Source organism: Ascaphus truei, chromosome 6 (genome assembly GCF_040206685.1).
Source record: "Ascaphus truei isolate aAscTru1 chromosome 6, aAscTru1.hap1, whole genome shotgun sequence".
NCBI lineage: Eukaryota > Metazoa > Chordata > Amphibia > Anura > Ascaphidae > Ascaphus > Ascaphus truei.
Window position 1 is genome coordinate 46,245,129 of NC_134488.1, and position 20,451 is coordinate 46,265,579.

The 20,451-nt window shown below is 46.9% G+C and overlaps 1 protein-coding gene across 4 annotated transcripts in view; it reads right to left on the reverse strand.

Moving 5' to 3' along the window:
- Positions 1 to 20,451, reverse strand: part of GRIK4 (glutamate ionotropic receptor kainate type subunit 4) — a 213,137-nt gene that overhangs the window by 40,719 nt on the left and 151,967 nt on the right. For 2 of the 4 annotated variants that reach the window (XR_012802148.1, XM_075604125.1), the window contains exons 11-12: positions 14,657 to 14,764; positions 12,915 to 13,118 (exon numbers count right to left, since the gene is read on the reverse strand). Coding sequence is in view for 2 of the 4 variants with exons in the window: in XM_075604125.1 (XP_075460240.1) it covers positions 12,915 to 13,118; positions 14,657 to 14,764 (312 nt within the window). In the remaining 2 variants the exon portion in view is untranslated. Of the gene's footprint in view, positions 1 to 12,914; positions 13,130 to 14,656; positions 14,765 to 20,451 lie in introns of those variants that run through there. The other 2 variants (XM_075604126.1, XM_075604127.1) reach the window with 2 other exon arrangements.

Genomic DNA, 20,451 nt, shown 5'->3' on the forward strand with positions numbered 1-20,451 from the left:
ACCGTGCTGTGTATGCGTCTCATCCCCATGTATTCACCGTGGTGTGTATGCGTCTCATCCCCATGTATTCACCGTGCTGTGTATGCGTCTCATCCCCATGTATTCACCGTGCTGTGTATGCGTCTCATCCCCATGTATTCACCGTGCTGTGTATGCGTCTCATCCCCATGTATTCACCGTGCTGCGTATGCGTCTCATCCCCATGTATTCACCGTGCTGCGTATGCGTCTCATCCCCATGTATTCACCGTGCTGTGTATGCGTCTCATCCCCATGTATTCACCGTAACGCGTATGCGTCTCATCCCCATGTATTCACCGTGCTGCGTATGCGTCTCATCCCCATGTACTCACCGTGCTGCGTATGCGTCTCATCCCCATGTATTCACCGTGCTGTGTATGCGTCTCATCCCCATGTATTCACCGTGCTGCGTATGCGTCTCATCCCCATGTATTCACCGTGCTGTGTATGCGTCTCATCCCCATGTATTCACCGTGCTGCGTATGCGTCTCATCCCCATGTATTCACCGTGCTGTGTATGCGTCTCATCCCCATGTATTCACCGTGCTGTGTATGCGTCTCATCCCCATGTATTCACCGTGCTGTGTATGCGTCTCATCCCCATGTATTCACCGTGCTGTGTATGCGTCTCATCCCCATGTATTCACCGTGCTGTGTATGCGTCTCATCCCCATGTATTCACCGTGCTGTGTATGCGTGTCATCCCCATGTATTCACCGTGCTGCGTATGCGTCTCATCCCCATGTATTCACCGTGCTGCGTATGCGTCTCATCCCCATGTATTCACCGTGCTGCGTATGCGTCTCATCCCCATGTATTCACCGTGCTGTGTATGCGTCTCATCCCCATGTATTCACCGTGCTGTGTATGCGTCTCATCCCCATGTATTCACCGTGCTGTGTATGCGTCTCATCCCCATGTATTCACCATGCTGTGTATGCGTGTCACCCCCATGTATTCACCGTAACGCGTATGCGTCTCATCACGCACCGTGTCAGTCACACAGAACAATCTCATCTCATAACCTTATGCCGCTGGGTCACACTGAGTCACAAAACCACAATATATATTCTTTAGCTAAGGCTTTAGTGGGCTCAAGGTTATGAATTTATATGTACTATGTGCACCTGGGCACAAGTATATTATACGGCACCCAGAGCCTATTGTCTAATCATAAGATTGCACACAAAGCCTCCGACTTCTCATCACGAGACTGCACACAAAGCCTGCAGTCTAATCACGAGACTGCACCCAGAGCCTGATTCCTAATCACGAGACTGCACACAGAGCCTGATTCCTAATCACGAGACTGCACACAGAGCCTGATTCCTAATCACGAGACTGCACACAGAGCCTGATTCCTAATCACGAGACTGCACCCAGAGCCTGCTGTCTAATCACTGTCTATTAATGAGGCCCGACATGTAGCTAATATATTTAATTATGAGAGAAGAGAGCACAGTGCCCGCTGAGAGTGCTCACAGTTTAAAGTGAGAGTGCAACGACTTCTCAGGAGACGTGCGGACCGTTCGCACGGCCTGTGAGCCCCACAAACTCTGCCCTTTTTTTGCCTGCAAAAACTCGCAGTTCACAAGTGATTCGGTAATTAGTGTCTATGTGAGACGCAATTTCTCATCCCTAATTAGCCATTGTAACAGGGAATTAACCCTGTCTCAACGAGGCTTCCCTAGAAAGCCTCAGTTGTCTGAGGAATCCAGCAGGGAGCTGGTTAATTGCAGCGTAAACCAATTAACCAGTCTCTACCTGGTTAATCAGACAAGTGTAAAAGCCTCCTACTGTGAACTAACGAGGAGACTGTTGAGCACACAGGATGACGGTGTGCTGATATCAAGACACCAGGGGAACAGACTCTCTCCCAGGGTGCAGCAAACCCAGGAACCTACCAAAGGCTGGTCCTCAACTAACACCCATCCAGACCCAGACCCAGAGACTGACCGGAAGGGCCACCTGCTTTGAGGTACCTCTTGAGACTTTGGAGTGATAGGCTGGTAAGGGGCTTTTCCTCCCACCCTTGCAGATAGGGACTAGGGAGTGAGTTATCCCTTACACAGGGATAGGCTGTTTGTTTCTTTTTGTATGCTGTGCATTGATTAAAGCTGCAGTTCAGGCAATATCCTGCACTGATTAATAAATCAGTTCTGTAGTAAGAAAAAATACTTTTAGCATTTTCTGTTTTAAAAAAAACAACTTTGAAAGACCAATTTTCTTGTATTCTATTTTAACAAGCATGCTTGTTCCTATAGCAACGATTTACATTCCCCATATTTAAAGATGTCGCCAAACTTTGCCGATCAATAGACGGAGAACGAATTGACCGGCAGCTATGCAGATCTTTAGGTAATTAGAGATTGCCCACATGAAACTATCGAAGTAAAAAAAAAAAAAAAAAAAACGGGAGCCTGAACTGCAGCTTTAAAGGGACAGGCTAAATAAAGCCATGTTTTCATTTCCCCCAAACTGTCTCCCTGTGTACCTCTGCACACGTCTCCTCTTACAGCCATATTCTCTAAAATCACTCGAGTTGCTTAATGCTACGGTATCAATACTCTCACATTAACTCATGCAATATACACTCACACAGTCCGACATTAACCCTCAATACTCTCACTACACAATAACACTGCTGACCGTCACAATAACACTCACAATTACACACTATTACTCACTATTCAAATATTCACACCACTTAAAGCTGCAGACCAAGCAATATCCCACATGTTTTTTTTAAAACAACTCTGAATGGCATTTTTAATGTATTATAATGTAACAAGCATTTTTGGTTTCTATAGCAACCATTTCCAAAGTCACACGCCCTTCCTGTTCTGAAACAGGCTCTGGCACACCCCTTTTTGAGCCCTGCCCTCTCTAGCAGTGCACGAATTGTATCTAGTGACTGCCTGGTCACATGATGTTCCCCACAGAACTTTGCATCTTCGGTCCTCTTCTGCTGCACTGACAGTCATTTAGTGAACCCCCCAATCCGAATCTTTGCCGATCGATCATAGGAGAAAGGATCGATCGGCAACTTGGCTAATTGCTTATCATTGTGTGGATTGTACTGATGCAGATATTAAAGGGGGAAAACGGCAGCTTGGACGGCTGCTGTAAAGGAACTCTCCTGGTGACGCATTATTATTATTTTGTAACCATGGGTTCTCGGGGCTGAACCGCGTTGATTTCGGCTCCAGGGACCCCCTGCTTCCTAGATGCTTGCCTCCATAGTTGCTGCCGGTATCTCTGTGCAGATCAAAGCTCCCGCCTCCCATGGGCCAATAGGAAACCGCCACGAATGTCACGTCCTTTTGGCCCGCAAGACTCTGGCTAAATAAAACGCCATTTCTATAGCAGCTCAGAGGGAACTAGTCAGGGCTCTCAGCACCCCCTTCCGAGGTTAGTATCGGGGAGCAGGGGTCCCCCCAGTTGAAATTAACGCGGTTCACCTCCTGCAGTGTTGCTGTGACCGTTTCACTCTCTCTGCATCTCTCCTATCGCCCTCCTGCTCACCCAAACGCCCCAGACACAGAAGCCATGGCAGCAGGTCATATGACCCCTTATAAATCTCTGCTGTGACATTGCGCGCACGTCTGGTTGCGCAAAATCTTACACGCCGCCGTTTTGCTGACAGCCCAACGATATTTCTCTGAACGCTTATGAAATGGCAAAATCGGAGACTCGTGTTGAGGCTGTATTAACCCTTTAAGGCTTGGAGTCACGTTTCACCAAAAACATGCAAAATGATCTCCCAAAATGCCACAGGTTGGGACAGATACAGACATCACTACTGTAGGTCTCCTCTCCCGTGGTGAGAGAGCCCACAGTGTATGCTGTCTACAAAGAGACGGTGTTTGCTGTCTAACAACGAGAGCGCACCGTGCCTTCTCTTGATCCACAAGACTGCACTTCACTTATAATGTGTGCTGTTTCACCATGAGACTGCACGCAGGGCCTGCTTTCTAAAAAGAAGTGGGGGGCAGTCCAGGCAAACGTTAATTGCAGAGTATATTTCAGTCGCTGGCTTCATGATCCAGCTTAAGACATCATTAATATTCAGCACATTGATACATTTAATTAACCCAGCCCTCAGCACACACACACACAACTAGGAATGACTACATTCAATTCAGGGATGGGTGACAGTGCTGGGCTTGCCTGGCATACAAATGAAAGGAAATGCAGCATTCTACTGACAGTGTCCTCCCTTAAGTGCTCAGCACTCGGCCTCCAGGGGATCAGTTGCTATGTTCTACCAGATCAATGGTGGAGTCTCCATCCAGCTCCTCACTATCCAGGCGCATCCATCAGACATGCCCACTGTCACTGATCTGGAGTCACTGTCACTGATCTGGAGAGAGCGTCTCACTGATCTGGAGAGAGAGAGTCTCACTGATCTGGAGAGAGAGAGTCTCATTGATCTGGAGAGAGAGAGTCTCACTGATCTGGAGAGAGAGAGTCTCACTGATCTGGAGTGAGAGAGTCTCACTGATCTGGAGAGAGAGAGTCCCACTGATCTGGAGAGAGAGGTTCACTGATCTGGAGAGAGAGAGTCCACCTGATCTGGAGAGAGAGAGTCTCACTGATCTGGAGAGAGAGTCTCACTGATCTGGCGAGAGAGTCTAACTGATCTGGAGAGAGAGTCTAACTGATCTGGAGAGAGTGTCTCACAGATCTGGAGAGAGTGTCTCACTGATCTGGAGTCACTCTCTGATCCATTCATACCAGGTTTTGAAATTAAAAATGGTTATAGTAAAGGGCAAGTCAGCTAAACTTTAAGCCCATTCGCTGCCCAAGAGGCCAGAAATTAAATGATTTATAACATCATCATAATTAATTTTGAGTAAAAAACACACCTAATTAAGGGGGCATTGCAATGCTTTACAGTTAAAAAGTTAAAATAATATACAATTATATTGTTAGGAAAACCTGAAGGAAGAGGAAAGTCTTACACCGAGCCCAGCGGTAAGGTAGATATACACCTGAGCTCTGGCGGTAGTTAGTTCCCGACTTCTGAAACTGCACACAAGAAGACCCCCACCCCCACCCAGCGTAGGGTGCAGTACCATTGGCAGAGATACAGACCTTGTCCATTACCATCAATAAGTCATCTGCCACACAGACTAAGGTAGCCTCAGTTCCATGACAGGCTCTAAAGCCAAACTGTGTGGGGGGTCGAAGAAGCCAATCCTTTCCAGACAATCTTCCAGCTGGGTGAAAGCTACCCTCTCCAACACTTTCCTTACCATGGGAAGGTTTGAGATTGGATGATACTTGGTATTTAGACCCATTTTCTTCAACAGGGGAAGCATCAGCACCAACACCTGCCAAACAGCGAGGGATCTAGTGATGATCACCACCAACCACGGAGCCACTGCATCAATGGTCTCTTTCAAGAGCCATGATTGATAGGGATCCAGGTCACAAGTGGTCTAGTTCATTACAACTGTGATTGAGAGGAAACCCAGGATTGAGATGATGCTGAACTCTTCCAAGACCAGCTTTGCTGTGGGGTGAGGCAGACCACGGGTTCCATTGGGGGATGAATGGCGGCACGGATGCATGTGAACTTATCATCAAAGAATCGATTAATTCACAAGATCGCTCCTCAGTTGGATAAACCACGATCGAGGAGTAGTCTGGCTAAACCAGGCTGCTCACCATCCTGAAGAGTTCCTTTGGATGATTCCTCGCTGAGCCGATCCTCAGGCCGATGTAGGCTTTCTTAGCCCTGAAGACTGCACACTTATACCCCCATGGACATACCTTCAAGGCTGTCCGGTCAGCATCCAGGTGAGTTCTCAACCACCGGGGCTCTTTCCTGCGCAGAGCCTGCTGCAGTTCCCGGAGGTCAAGAGGAACTTTGTCCATGGCTGCATAGACAGCCAAGTTGTACACCTCGATGCAGACAGATATGTTGTCATCCGGCACAAATGAGGACAGATGGGCCCACCACTCAGTTTAAAAGCCGGTGGGGCACCTCCAATCTGAGCCTGGATCACTCTATGATCTGTCCATAAGGGGGGGAAAAACTTCACCACCCCAACTGATACCTCCTCCACGGAGATCAAGTGGTGTGTATGACCGTGCTCATGTGTCGGGCCATGCATAAATTGTACTCAATCCCACGGATCCCATAGTATCCAAAAGATCCTTAGCCTCAACATTGTCTGGGTAATCAACCCACATTTATCCAGAGCGGCTCCTCTAGTTTGTGGACAGCTGTTATCTGGATTCCGGTTCCCAGCTGGAGGGTTGATTTTAGGACCCCATGCCGCTTGGCCTCAGTTCCAGACAATCTTCGTCTGGGGTATCAGTGAGGGCAATGGGTGGACTCAATCTTCAGAACGAGGGAAGGGGATGGAGATCCCCTCCCCCTTGGCCCAAATACCTGTTTTCCAGCAGGGTGCCTCCACCTCCTCCCCCACCCCATACCGGGAGCCGAGGAGAGTTCTCAAGGAGTTAAGTTCAGTAATAGCAAAACCATTACATTTAATATTCAAGGACTCCATTTCCACAGGCTCAGTACCACAAGATTGGCCTAAAGCAGATGTGGTGCCTATATTTAAAAAGGGAGCTAGATCACAACAAGGGAATTACAGACCTGTAAGCCTGACTTCAATAGTGGGGAAACTACTTGAGGGTTTAATACGGGATAATATTCAGGAATACCTAATGGAAAACAAAATTATTAGTAATAGTCAGCATGGATTTATGAAGGATATATCATTCCGAACTAACCTTATTTGTTTCTTTGAGGAGGTAAGTAGGAATTTAGACCAGGGTAATGCAGTTGATGTGGTCTACTTAGATTTTGCAAAAGCTTTTGATACGGTTCCACACAAGAGGTTGGTGTACAAAATAAAGCAAATTGGACTCAGTAAAAATATATGCACCTGGATTGAAAACTGGTTGAAGGATAGACAACAGAGGATTGTCATAAATGGAACTTTTTCAGGTTCGGCTAAAGTCGTGAGTGGAGTACCTCAGGGATTGGTACTGGGACCCCTGCTTTTTAACTTATTTATTAATGACCTTGAGGTTGGCATCGAGAGCAAAGTCTCCATCTTTGCTGATGATACGAAATTGTGTAAGGTAGTAGAATCAGAGCAGGATGTCATTTCTCTCCAGAAGGACTTAGAGAGTCTGCAAACGTGGGCAGGTAAATGGCAGATGAGGTTTAATACAGATAAATGTAAGGTTATGCATTTGGGATGCAAGAATAAAATGGCGACTTACAAATTAAATGGGGATAAATTGGGGGAATCCTTTATGGAAGTCATGCAGTAGCTGCAAAGGCAAACAAGATCTTATCTTGCATTAAACGGGCAATGGATGGAAGGGAAGTAAACATAAGTATGCCCCTTTACAAAGCATTAGTAAGACCACACCTTGAATATGGAGTACAATTTTGGGCACCACTCCTTAGAAAAGACATTCTGGAACTAGAGACAGTGCAGAGAAGAGCCACCAAATTAATAAAGGGGATGGACAATCTAACTTATGAGGAGAGGCTAGCTATGTTATATTTATTTACATTAGAAAAGAGACGCCTAAGAGGGGATATGATAACTATATACAAATATATTCGGGGACAGTACAAGGAGCTTTTAAATGAACTATTCATCCCAAGGGCAGTAAAAAGGACTCGGGGCATCCCTTTAGGTTTGAGGAAAGGAGATTTCACCAGCAACAAAGGAAAGGGTTCTTTACAGTAAGGGCAGTTAAAATGTGGAATTCATTACCCATGGAGACTGTGATGGCAGATACAATAAATTTGTTCAAAAAAAGGTCGGACATCTTTTTAGAAAGGAAAGGTATACAGGGATATACCAAATAAGTAAACATGGGAAGGATGTTGATCCAGGGATTTATCCGATTGCCAATTCTTGGAGCCGGGAAGGAATTTATTTTTCCCCTTATGAGATATCATTGGATGTTATGTTACTGGGGTTTTTTGTTTGTCTTCCTCTGGATCAATAAGTAAGTATAGATATAGGATAAAGTATCTGTTGTCTAAATTAAGCATAGGTTGATCTTGATGGACGTACGTCTTTTTTCAACCTCATCCACTATGTCACTATGTAACTATGTAAATATGTAAGAGGTAGGCACACAGCTAGGTCGGCCTCTGAATACCCCATACCACTTACTGGGAGCAGGACCCCTTACACACCCATGTCTCAGGGAAACAAGACAAGACAAACAGGAGATGAGTGATCACTAAAAAGAGGCAATAGTCCTGGATACATATAACATGCGATAGCTGGGTGCCCCAGCCTTGACCCATCCATCCCAAGCAAGCAACTTCTACAGGCAGCATCCTATAAACTTTGCAGAGGTCTTGTTCTGGGGCTGCATGCAGAAGACTAGGGTGGTTATATGACGCAATAGAATGTATTCTATGGGGTGGTTATATGGAGCAATAGAAGGTATTATATGGGGTGGTTATATGGAGCAATAGAAGAAGTTATAAGGAGCGGTTATATGGTGTAATAGGAGTTATAGGGAGCGGTTATATGGGGCAATAGGAGGAGTTATAGGGAGCGGTTATATGGTGGAATAGGAGGAGTTATAGGGAGCGGTTATATGGGGCAATAGGAGGAGTTATGGGGAGCGGTTATATGGTGTAATAGGGAGTTACATGAAGCAATAGGAGGAGTTATAGGGAATAGGTATATGGAGCAATAAAATTTGTTTTACAGTGAGAGTTTTTATGAAGCAATAAAATAAGTTAATCGGGAGAAGTTATATGGGGCAATAAGAGGCATTAGAAAGGAGATATAGGGAGTGGTTATGCATTGCAAGCCCACTGAGCCATCAAAGGAATGAAAGAAAGCCTTAACTCATCCCTGTATGTCTACATCTCATCACATAACTCTCTCCCCTTCCATCCCTGCTCTTCTATTCCCAGCCCGTATTCAAGGAAGGGACTTCACCTGCTGGGTTGCCACGTAACAAAGACAGAGAGTCTTGCAGAAGTACTGGGTCACTGAGCGAGGTTAAGTGCACAGATGTCAGAAAAGCATTTTCAATCACTAAAGTTCCAGCACTAAGGCTGATACATGAGCACCCGTTACCTTGATCAAGGAATACAAGATTCCCCACCATTCACTGACATCTAACTCCAGCGATAAAACACCAACATGCATTTTTTATGAGGGAAAGGGCTTTTAACGTGTAACTTTGGAGCAAAATATTTTGAGGAAGGAGGAGTACAATAATGTTTTTTTGTGGTGGCATCTTTTCTATGGATCTGTTTATTGTGGTCAATAAATCACTACATATGCAAAAAGACAAAAAGGGAGATGTATGAATGCGGGGAAAAGTGTTTATGTCACCGCTAACCCGGGGGAGTTCTGCGCAGCCTAGAAAGGGGTCAGACAATGATGGACAGAGGCACAATTTGACACATCCCAATATGAGTGTGCCTCTAAATACCCCCCTAACGCCACCTCCCCAAATCCTAAGCTGTTACACACAGGAGAAAAAGAGGAGCAAAGTAACTTGTTACATTGATACTAAGAGACAGACGATGAATGTGACTCTCTGATTCACGTAAATGGCGACAGTGCCATGTTACACCGACGTGCAGAAAATGCTCCTTCTCTGACAATGCTACAAGGTCATCAAAATTCTTACACTGGATATCAGCTCTCCCACCATGCCACCCTGATCTTACCCTGGATATCAGCTCTCCCACCATGCCACCCTGATCTTACCCTGGATATCAGCTCTCCCACCATGCCACCCTGATCTTACCCTGGATACCAGCTCTCCCACCATGCCACCCTGATCTTACCCTGGATATCAGCTCTCCCACCATGTCACCCTGATCTTACCCTGGATATCAGCTCTGCCACCATGCCACCCTGATCTTACCCTATATATCAGCTCACCCACCATGCCACCCTGATCTTACCCTGGATATCCGCTCTCCCACCATGCCACCCTGATCTTACCCTGGATATCCGCTCTCCCACCATGCCACCCTGATCTTACCCTGGATACCAGCTCTCCCACCATGCCACCCTGATCTTACCCTGTATATCAGCTCTCCCACCATGCCACCCTGATCTTACCCTGGATATCAGCTCTCCCACCATGCCACCCTGATCTTACCCTGGATATCAGCTCTCCCACCATGCCACCCTGATCTTACCCTGGATATCAGCTCTCCCACCATGCCACCCTGATCTTACCCTGAATATCAGCTCTCCCACCATGCCACCCTGATCTTACCCTGGATATCAGCTCTCCCACCATGCCACCCTGATCTTACTCTGGATATCAGCTCTCCCACCATGCCACCCTGATCTTACCCTGGATATCAGCTCTCCCACCATGCCATCCTGATCATACCCTGGATATCTGCTCTCCCACCATGCCACCCTGATCTTACCCTGGATATCAGCTCTCCCACCATGCAACCCTGATCTTACCCTGGATATCAGCTCTCCCACCATGTCACCCTGATCTTACCCTGGATATCAGCTCTCCCACCATGCCACCCTGATCTTACCCTGGATATCAGCTCTCCCACCATGCCACCCTGATCTTACCCTATATATCAGCTCTCCCACCATGCCACCCTGATCTTACCCTGGATATCAGCTCTCCCACCATGCCACCCTGATCTTACCCTGGATATCAGCTCTCCCACCATGCCACCCTGATCTTACCCTGGATATCAGCTCTCCCACCATGCCACCCTGATCTTACCCTATATATCAGCTCTCCCACCATGCCACCCTGATCTTACCCTGGATATCAGCTCTCCCACCATGCCACCCTGATCTTACCCTGGATATCAGCTCTCCCACCATGTCACCCTGATCTTACCCTGGATATCAGCAATCCCACCATGCTACCCTGATCTTACCCTGGATACCAGCTCTCCCACCATGCCACCCTGATCTTACCCTGGATATCAGCTCTCCCACCATGCCACCCTGATCTTACCCTGGATATCAGCTCTCCCACCATGCCACCCTGATCTTACCCTGGATATCCGCTCTCCCACCATGCCACCCTGATCTTACCCTATATATCAGCTCTCCCACCATGCCACCCTGATCTTACCCTGGATATCCGCTCTCCCACCATGCCACCCTGATCTTACCCTGGATATCAGCTCTCCCACCATGCCACCCTGATCTTACCCTGGATATCAGCTCTCCCACCATGCCACCCTGATCTTACCCTGGATATCAGCTCTCCCACCATGCCATCCTGATCTTACCCTGGATATCTGCTCTCCCACCATGCCACCCTGATCTTACCCTGGATATCAGCTCTCCCACCATGCCTCCCTGATCTTACCCTGGATATCAGCTCTCCCACCATGCCACCCTGATCTTACCCTATATATCAGCTCTCCCACCATGCCACCCTGATCTTACCCTGGATATCAGCTCTCCCACCATGCCACCCTGATCTTACCCTGGATATCAGCTCTCTCACCATGCCACCCTGATCTTACCCTATATATCAGCTCTCCCACCATGCCACCCTGATCTTACCCTGGATATCAGCTCTCCCACCATGTCACCCTGATCTTACCCTGGATATCAGCTCTCCCACCATGCCACCCTGATCTTACCCTGGATATCAGCTCTCCCACCATGCCACCCTGATCTTACCCTGGATACCAGCTCTCCCACCATGCCACCCTGATCTTACCCTGGATATCTGCTCTCCCACCATGTCACCCTGATCTTACCCTGGATATCAGCTCTCCCACCATGCCACCCTGATCTTACCTTGGATATCAGCTCTCCCACCATGCCACCCTGATCTTACCCTGGATATCAGCTCTCCCACCATGCCACCCTAATCTTACCCTGGATATCAGCTCTCCCACCATGCCACCCTGATCTTACCCTGGATATCAGCTCTCCCACCATGCCACCCTGATCTTACCCTGGATATCAGCTCTCCCACCATGTCACCCTGATCTTACCCTGGATATCAGCTCTCCCACCATGCCACCCTGATCTTACCCTATATATCAGCTCTCCCACCATGCCACCCTGATCTTACCCTGGATATCAGCTCTCCCACCATGCCACCCTGATCTTACCCTGGATATCAGCTCTCCCACCATGCCACCCTGATCTTACCCTGGATATCAGCTCTCCCACCATGCAACCCTGATCTTACCCTATATATCAGCTCTCCCACCATGCCACCCTGATCTTACCCTGGATATCTGCTCTCCCACCATGCCACCCTGATCTTACCCTGGATATCAGCTCTCCCACCATGCCACCCTGATCTTACCCTGGATATCAGCTCTCCCACCATGCCACCCTGATCTTACCCTGGATATCAGCTCTCCCACCATGCCACCCTGATCTTACCCTGGATATCAGCTCTCCCACCATGCCACCCTGATCTTACCCTGGATATCTGCTCTCCCACCATGCCACCCTGATCTTACCCTATATATCAGCTCTCCCACCATGCCACCCTGATCTTACCCTGGATATCAGCTCTCCCACCATGCCACCCTGATCTTACCCTGGATACCAGCTCTCCCACTATGCCACCCTGATCTTAACCTATATATCAGCTCTCCCACCATGCCACCTTGATCTTACCCTGTATATCAGCTCTCCCACCATGCCACCCTGATCTTACCCTATATATCAGCTCTCCCACCATGCCACCCTGATCTTACCCTGGATATCAGCTCTCCCACCATGTCACCCTGATCTTACCCTGGATATCAGCTCTCCCACCATGCCACCCTGATCTTACCCTGGATATCAGCTCTCCCACCATGTCACCCTGATCTTACCCTGGATATCAGCTCTCCCACCATGCCATCCTGATCTTACCCTGGATATCAGCTCTCCCACCATGCCACCCTGATCTTACCCTGGATATCAGCTCTCCCACCATGCCAGTCCAGGTGCCGTTTGGTTCTGGCACTCCATACACACCATCAGCGACCAGGCGGATCTTGTAGTTAAAGTGCAGTATCTCTGCCAGCTCCTGCAGCATGTCCACACAGAAGCCCTCATATCGGTCATTACCCTCCAGCTCCTGGTGATTCCCCTTTAACATCAGGTATGGGTTTTCCTGAAAAGAAACTGGGTATGGTCATTACCATCATTGTGTAGAACATGATGCATTTGACCCTGTGGTCCTTTCTGTACCTTCTGCATTCTCCCTACTTAGTTACTCTATCCATCTGCTTCTCAGTACGTCAACACATCAGGGGAAGAAGGATCTACATTGAACTAAGTGGTGCATGCAGTTCTAGGAGTTATAGAACATGGTTCTATGAGCAGTTAGAGAAAGAGATAAAGGGAGCGATTTAGAAGTAGGAATTGAGTTACAGGAGCAGATATTGGAGGAGTTATATGGGGCAGTTAGGGGACGAGTTATATGGAGAGGTTAAAGGAGGAGTTACAGGGGGCGGTTATAGGAGCAGTTAGGGGAGGAGTTACAGGGAGAGATTATAGGAGCAGGTAGGGGAGGAGTTATATGAAGAGCAGGTAGGGGAGGAGTTATAGGGAGGGGTTAGGAGAGGAGTTATAGGGAGCAGTTATAGGAGCAGGTAGGGGAGGATTTATATGGAGAGGTTATAGGAGGAGTTATAGGAGCAGGTAGGGGAGGAGTTATAGGGAGCGGTTATAGGAGTTATAGGGAGCGGTTATAGGAGCAGGTAGGGGAGGAGTTATATTGAGAGGTTATAGGAGCAGTTATAGGAAGAGGTTATAGGAGTTATATGGAGCAGTTAGGGGAGGAGATATAGGGAGCGGTTATGGGAGGAGTTAGAGGGAGAGATTATGGGAGCAGTTAGGGGAGGAGTTATAGGGAGCGGTTATAGGAGTTATATAGCAGTTAGGGGAGGAGTTATAGGGAGCAGTTATGGGAGGAGTTAGGGGGAGCGGTTATAGGAGCAGGTAGGGGAGGAGTTATAGGGAGAGGTTATGGAAGCAGTTAGGGGAGGAATTATAGGGAGCGGTTATAGGAGTTATATGGAGCAGTTATGGGAGGAGTTAAAGGGAGCAGTTATGGGAGGAGTTATAGGGAGAGGTTATGGGAGGAGTTATAGGGAGAGGTTATGGGAGAAGTTAGGGAAGGAGTTATAGGAGCAGTTAGGGGAGGAGTTATAGGAGCAGTTAGGGGAGGAGTTATAGGGAGAGGTTATGGGAGCAGTTAGGGGAGGAGTTATAGGAGCAGTTAGGGGAGGAGTTATAGGAGCAGTTAGGGGAGGAGTTATAGGGAGCGGTTATAGGAGTTATATGGAGCAGTTAGTGGAGGAGTTATAGGGAGAGGTTATGGGAGCATTTAGGGGAGGAGTTATAGGAGCAGTTAGGGGAGGAGTTATAGGGAGCGGTTATAGGAGCAGTTAGGGGAGGAGTTATAGGAGCAGTTAGGGGAGGAGTTATAGGAGCAGTTAGGGGAGGAGTTATAGGGAGCGGTTATAGGAGCAGTTAGGGGAGGAGTTATAGGAGCAGTTAGGGGAGGAGTTATAGGAGCAGTTAGGGGAGGAGTTACACGTGCCCTTTTATCACATAAGATAAAGGTGTCACAACCCTCCTCCTCCTGAGCTGTTTAATCCCCGGCTCGGATGAAACACAGAGACATCCCGGGGAGCGGCCACTTACCAGGATTGTGGTGATGATCAGGGTCGTATTTAACAGACTGTCTGAGATGTTAGAAGAAAATAATCTTTTATCCATAGTGAGGCCGTCGGTGATGTGCCACTGTCCAATCTACAAGGAAAAGCAACACGTGTACACATCTCTCTATAACACATATATACACCTCTCTATTACACGTGTACACCACCTCTCTATTACACGTATATACATCTCTCTCTAACACGTATATACATCTCTCTATAACACGTGTACACACCTCTCTCTAACTCGTATATACATCTCTCTGTAACACGTATATACATCTCTCTATATCACGTGTACACATCTCTCTATAAAACATATACATCTCTAACACGTGTACACATCTCTATATAACACATGAACACATCTCTATAACACGTGTACACATCTCTATAACACGTGTACACATCTCTCTTTAACACGTGCCCACATCGCTCTATAACACGTATATACATCTTTCAATAACACGTGTACACATCTCTATAACATGCATCCACCTCTCTATAACACGTGTCCACATCTCTCGATAACACGTGTCCACATCTCTCGATAACACGTGTCCACATCTCTCTATAACACGTGTCCACATCTCTCTATAACACGTGTCCACCCTCTATAACACGTGTCCACCCTCTATAACACGTGTCCACCTCTCTATATAACACGTGTCCACATCTCTTTATATCACGTGTCCACATCTCTTTATATCACATGTCCACATCTCCCTATAACACGTGTCCACATCTCCCTATAACACGTGTCCACATCTCCTTATAACACGTGTCCACATCTCCCTATAACTCGTGTCCACATCTCCCTATAACACGTGTCCACATCTCCCTATAACACGTGTCCACATCTCCCGATAACACGTGTCCACATCTCCCTATAACACGTGTCTACATCTCTCTATAACACACGTCCACATCTCCCTATAACACTGGTCCACATCTCCCTATAACACTGGTCCACATCTCCCTATAACACGTGTCCACATCTCCCGATAACACGTGTCCACATCTCCCTATAACACGTGTCTACATCTCTCTATAACACACGTCCACATCTCCCTATAACACGTGTCCACATCTCTCGATAACACGTGTCCACATCTCTCGATAACACGTGTCCACATCTCTCTATAACACGTGTCCACATCTCTCTATAACACGTGTCCACCCTCTATAACACGTGTCCACCCTCTATAACACGTGTCCACCTCTCTATATAACACGTGTCCACATCTCTTTATATCACGTGTCCACATCTCTTTATATCACATGTCCACATCTCCCTATAACACGTGTCCACATCTCCCTATAACTCGTGTCCACATCTCCCGATAACACGTGTCCACATCTCCCTATAACACGTGTCTACATCTCTCTATAACACACGTCCACATCTCCCTATAACACGTGTCCACATCTCCCTATAACACGTGTCCACATCTCCCTATAACAGCCGCACGCATTGTTTATATCAGAGCCACTGCTTGTCTGCGGTTTTACCTGTTGCGTGTGGGGTAGGTGTTGATAACGCAACTTGCATACATGACACAGTATATTCGGGGTCACACTAGTTTTGCCCCAAGGTGTTGCTTTCTAAGTTGCGTGTCCTACGAGGACAGGGGACTCTGTAACACACACATCCCACACTCGCCCTGTTTAAAAGTCCCATCACAAACTAATAACCCTCCTCTCTCCCTGCGCTCATTACAATGCAAACTGCAAAATCAATTTGGTTTCAAAGGAAGCCTCTCGGTGGAGCGGCCCCAGAAATAAACCGCGGCTGGTACGTGTCTCAGGCGTGTGGAGAGGGTGTGAGCGGGATGTCATCTCCATTTTATCACCCTGCTGTATCACGGCCTAGTTAACAATCGCATTGACGGAGGAAGGATATTGTATTGTGTGTAGAAGTGTTCCAGACCGGAGACAGACAGCAAGCCTCCCTCTCTGCCCCCTTACTCCCCCTTATATATGTAGCTACGTGCAAAGTATTAACCTTCCTGCCATATACATCGATGTGCAACGATTTAACGCCTTCGCTACCTAGAAAAGTCGCCCTCCTCCTTATACAAATGTAATTATCCTTCACGTGAATATTTAACTAAACTCTTCCCTCCTTCCTAACTCCCCATATAACCACTCCATATCCCTCCCCCTATTGCCCCATGTAGCCCCCTTTCCCTATGCCTAAGGGAACTACGCGGGCAACTACGTGTGCTGCTGTACCTGTCTGCTGACAGGAGGCCTGAGCCTCCGCCTCTGTGAGCTCTTTCTCCTTGCAGTGCAGCGCCTCCACTTATGAGGGATCCCAGCGTTGGCGGGATAACACCTCACAGGAACCGTATACACAGTACTAAGTAACACACCACACAATGTATATTACTAAGCTTTACTGTACACACTTACTAACTCAGATAACACACAATAAACGGTACCCAACGTATAAACCCAGTGACCCAACACGTGGTGGTTTGCCCAAAGCACTGAGGGTGCCGTGGCACTGATAAGCCTTGGTGTCCTGTCCCAGCAATTTCCACCCAAATGTGAGGTAGTGCTACCCCATGTAGATGTAGGTGCACGTTGGGTACCTGCCTGGATACTCCAGTACCCAGGTGCTGCTTGGCGGGGTGTGTTGGAGCGGGTCCCATGTAGCAGGGCCTCCAGCACAAATCCCCTCTCTCCTAAGGGTCCTGATCCCCTCTCAGTGTGAGCTCCAGCCGGAGGATCCCATATAACTGCTCCTATTACCCCATATAATAGTTTCCTATAACCTGTTATTACCCCATATAAGCCCTCCCTATAACTCCTTATGACCCCTTCCTATATCTCCTATTACCCCATATAATCGTTCCCTATAACCTTTTATTACCCCATATAACCCCTCCCTATAACTCCTCCTATAACTCCATATAACCCCTCCCTATATCTCCTTCCTATAACTCCTCCTATTACCCCATATAACCGCTTCCAATAACTCCTATTACTCCATATAACAACTCCTTATAACCACTCTTATTGCTCTATATAACCCCTCCCTATAACTCCTACTATTGCTGTATATAACCGCTCCCTATAACTCCTCCTATTACCCCATATAACTCCTCCCATCCCCCCATATAAATGCTCCCTATAGCCCCTCCTATAACTCTATATAACCCCTTACTATACCTCCTCCTATTGCTCTTTATAACGCCATATACCCGCGTGCTACAATTTCTCCCCGAAGAGCAAACTGAGTCAACATTACCCTTTAATGCTCATGGTACAGTACTTACTTGTACTCCCTGTTACTCTAAGATACGCCGCTGCAGTAATAATAATAATAGAATTCAGTGCTGCAAATGTCCGCGTTGTAAAGAAGAATAGCTGCATCACTGCCGAGTTTATTATTGTAAGTATGTGACTATGAAAATGTCACGTTTTCAGCACTGAGGATTCGGAGAGCACCGTTCCACCCGGTGGGGGGCTGGAGGGCTGGATCTGTAATTTTAACATTTAATAAGTCTTGCCTGTGAAAGGAGCCTGAATTCCCTTCTCATTGCCCTTCGGCTGGGGGGGGGGGGGATGACGCCGTGTCAGGCCCAAGTCGTAATTTGACAGGTAAAACTGGCAGGCGGCAGCTCGATTCTATTAAAATCAGCCGCAGCGGCAATAATGAGGAATTTCTAATGCGTCTGCCCACCGAGACGAGATCCTGTCTCAATTCAGAGTCTCTCCTGCTCAGTCACTAATTCGTCTAGAGAGTTAGCATTTACCCAGAACACACACCTATACACGTGTATGTATATATACCCTCTCCTGTCTTTATTATTGTAACATACTGCCAACAGGCCTCCCTGCCTCACAACTTTCTCCTTTGTAATGTATCTGCAATTCTGGTGCTAGAATAAATTCACTATCTCCCTAAACCGTCTCTGCTCATCTCCTCCTTACATGCCTCTCCTGGCTTCCCATCAGATTCCCGGGTCACCTACAAAGTTCTCCTACTTACCTTCAATTATCTACACTCATCTGCCCCTTCTTATATATTTACATCTCTCGCTCTGCCCCTGCTCGTCTCCTGCGCTCTGCTCATAACTGTCTCGTCTCCACCCCTTTCACCTCTACTGCCGAGAACTCCCTCACCCTCGGTATACGCCAGCACCCTCTCCCCCCATCTTTAAAACAAACCTTAATACTCACCCCTTAAATAAAGCATTTCATTAGCCTGGACTTGTGGCTACTGTTCTACACTCAAAGTCACTCCTACTAACTGTTGTGGCCAAGCACTGCCATCTACTGCACGTACCCACCGTCAAGGCCAGGCACTGCCATCTACTGCACTTATTCCCTCACCTGCTGTCTCTGTAACTCTCCCATCATACCACTTAGATTGTAAGCTCTCTGGGGCAAGGATTTCCTTTCCTATTATATGATTTTGTTTGCACTTATTGTATTATATATACACGTACGTACATGTGTACATATAGTTCATATATAGTGAATATATATGAACATTCACCGGCAGCTGGAAGGGTGAATCTTGGGGCTGATTCATCTCCTGTACTGCAAGGATTCACTTGGAGGATTCATTTGGAGGACCCTTCCAGCTGGCAGTGACTGTTATAGTTCACAATACGCTCTTCTATATGCTATGTTTGTGATTGAGCCTTTTTCCTTCCCTCCCCTCATATTTTAATTAAAGTGTAACAGTAATACACTATGGGCCGTGCACTTTCTTTTCTATATATATATTTTGGAGTATCTATACCACTCACTTTCCTGTGTCCCACCGCTGCACCGTGCTGACCATCTCCTTGTTTGGAGCTTTACTGCTGATGCTGTTTTGTCCGGTCTCTGTGACTGCTGTATGATTGCTGCCTGATGCTAACAGTGAGCGGGATGCCGGGGGCTTGCATTGCCTTTTACTTACCTCTGTCTTGGACTCCCCTTCTCCTCTGGATGTCTGGTGCAGCGTCATAGCAAGTATCTGGACATTTCCTTGCTCCACGGTAGCCTTTGGGACACTATCATTTTTGTCTGCCACAGCTTATATCAGTTACACCTAGCTGTGGCATTAGGGAGTTATTTTTCATGTTTTTCTCCCTTGTTTTCTCTGCTGACTCATTGTTTCCATTTTAGTCTTTGAGGGGACCCCACCTCTGCATATTTTAGACATTTATTTTCTGTCTTTCTCTGGCTCTTTATTATAACTGCCAGGGTTTAGCCACCACCTTCTGGCTACACAGCATCTAGGGTATTCATTCATTATATTTTCATTGTTGTTCTTTTTTCTGTGTTTACTTGGGTTTGTGTAGATATTGTTTTTTTCCAGTCATTTGTATTATCATGTGTTGCTGATCGGCCGATCTCCATTGCATTTCCAGGGGAAATTATTTTCCCCTGGATTTGCATTATCATACCTATGTATTTTGCATGTTACATATTTTGGGTCTCAACATTTTTATTGTGTATTCTTTGGTTCAGCAGTGTTCATTTAGTATGTGTTTAGGTATATTTTAATATTATTTTTGTGTTTTGTATTGCTAATAAAATCCATTTTGTACTTTTACATATTTTTTGTGTGCTTTCAACAAACCCTCTTTTTCTTTTTGTGTTCGTATATCATATTGGGTTGTTAGCACCGCCAGAGGGTAAATTTAACTCCTACATCTGGCCTAGTGATTTATTTTGATCTATGGGGGATGGTTTTGATTGCGGCACCAACTCTGTGTGTTTGATATATATATATATGAATGTTCAGGGCACTCAAATAGGCAAAAATAGGTC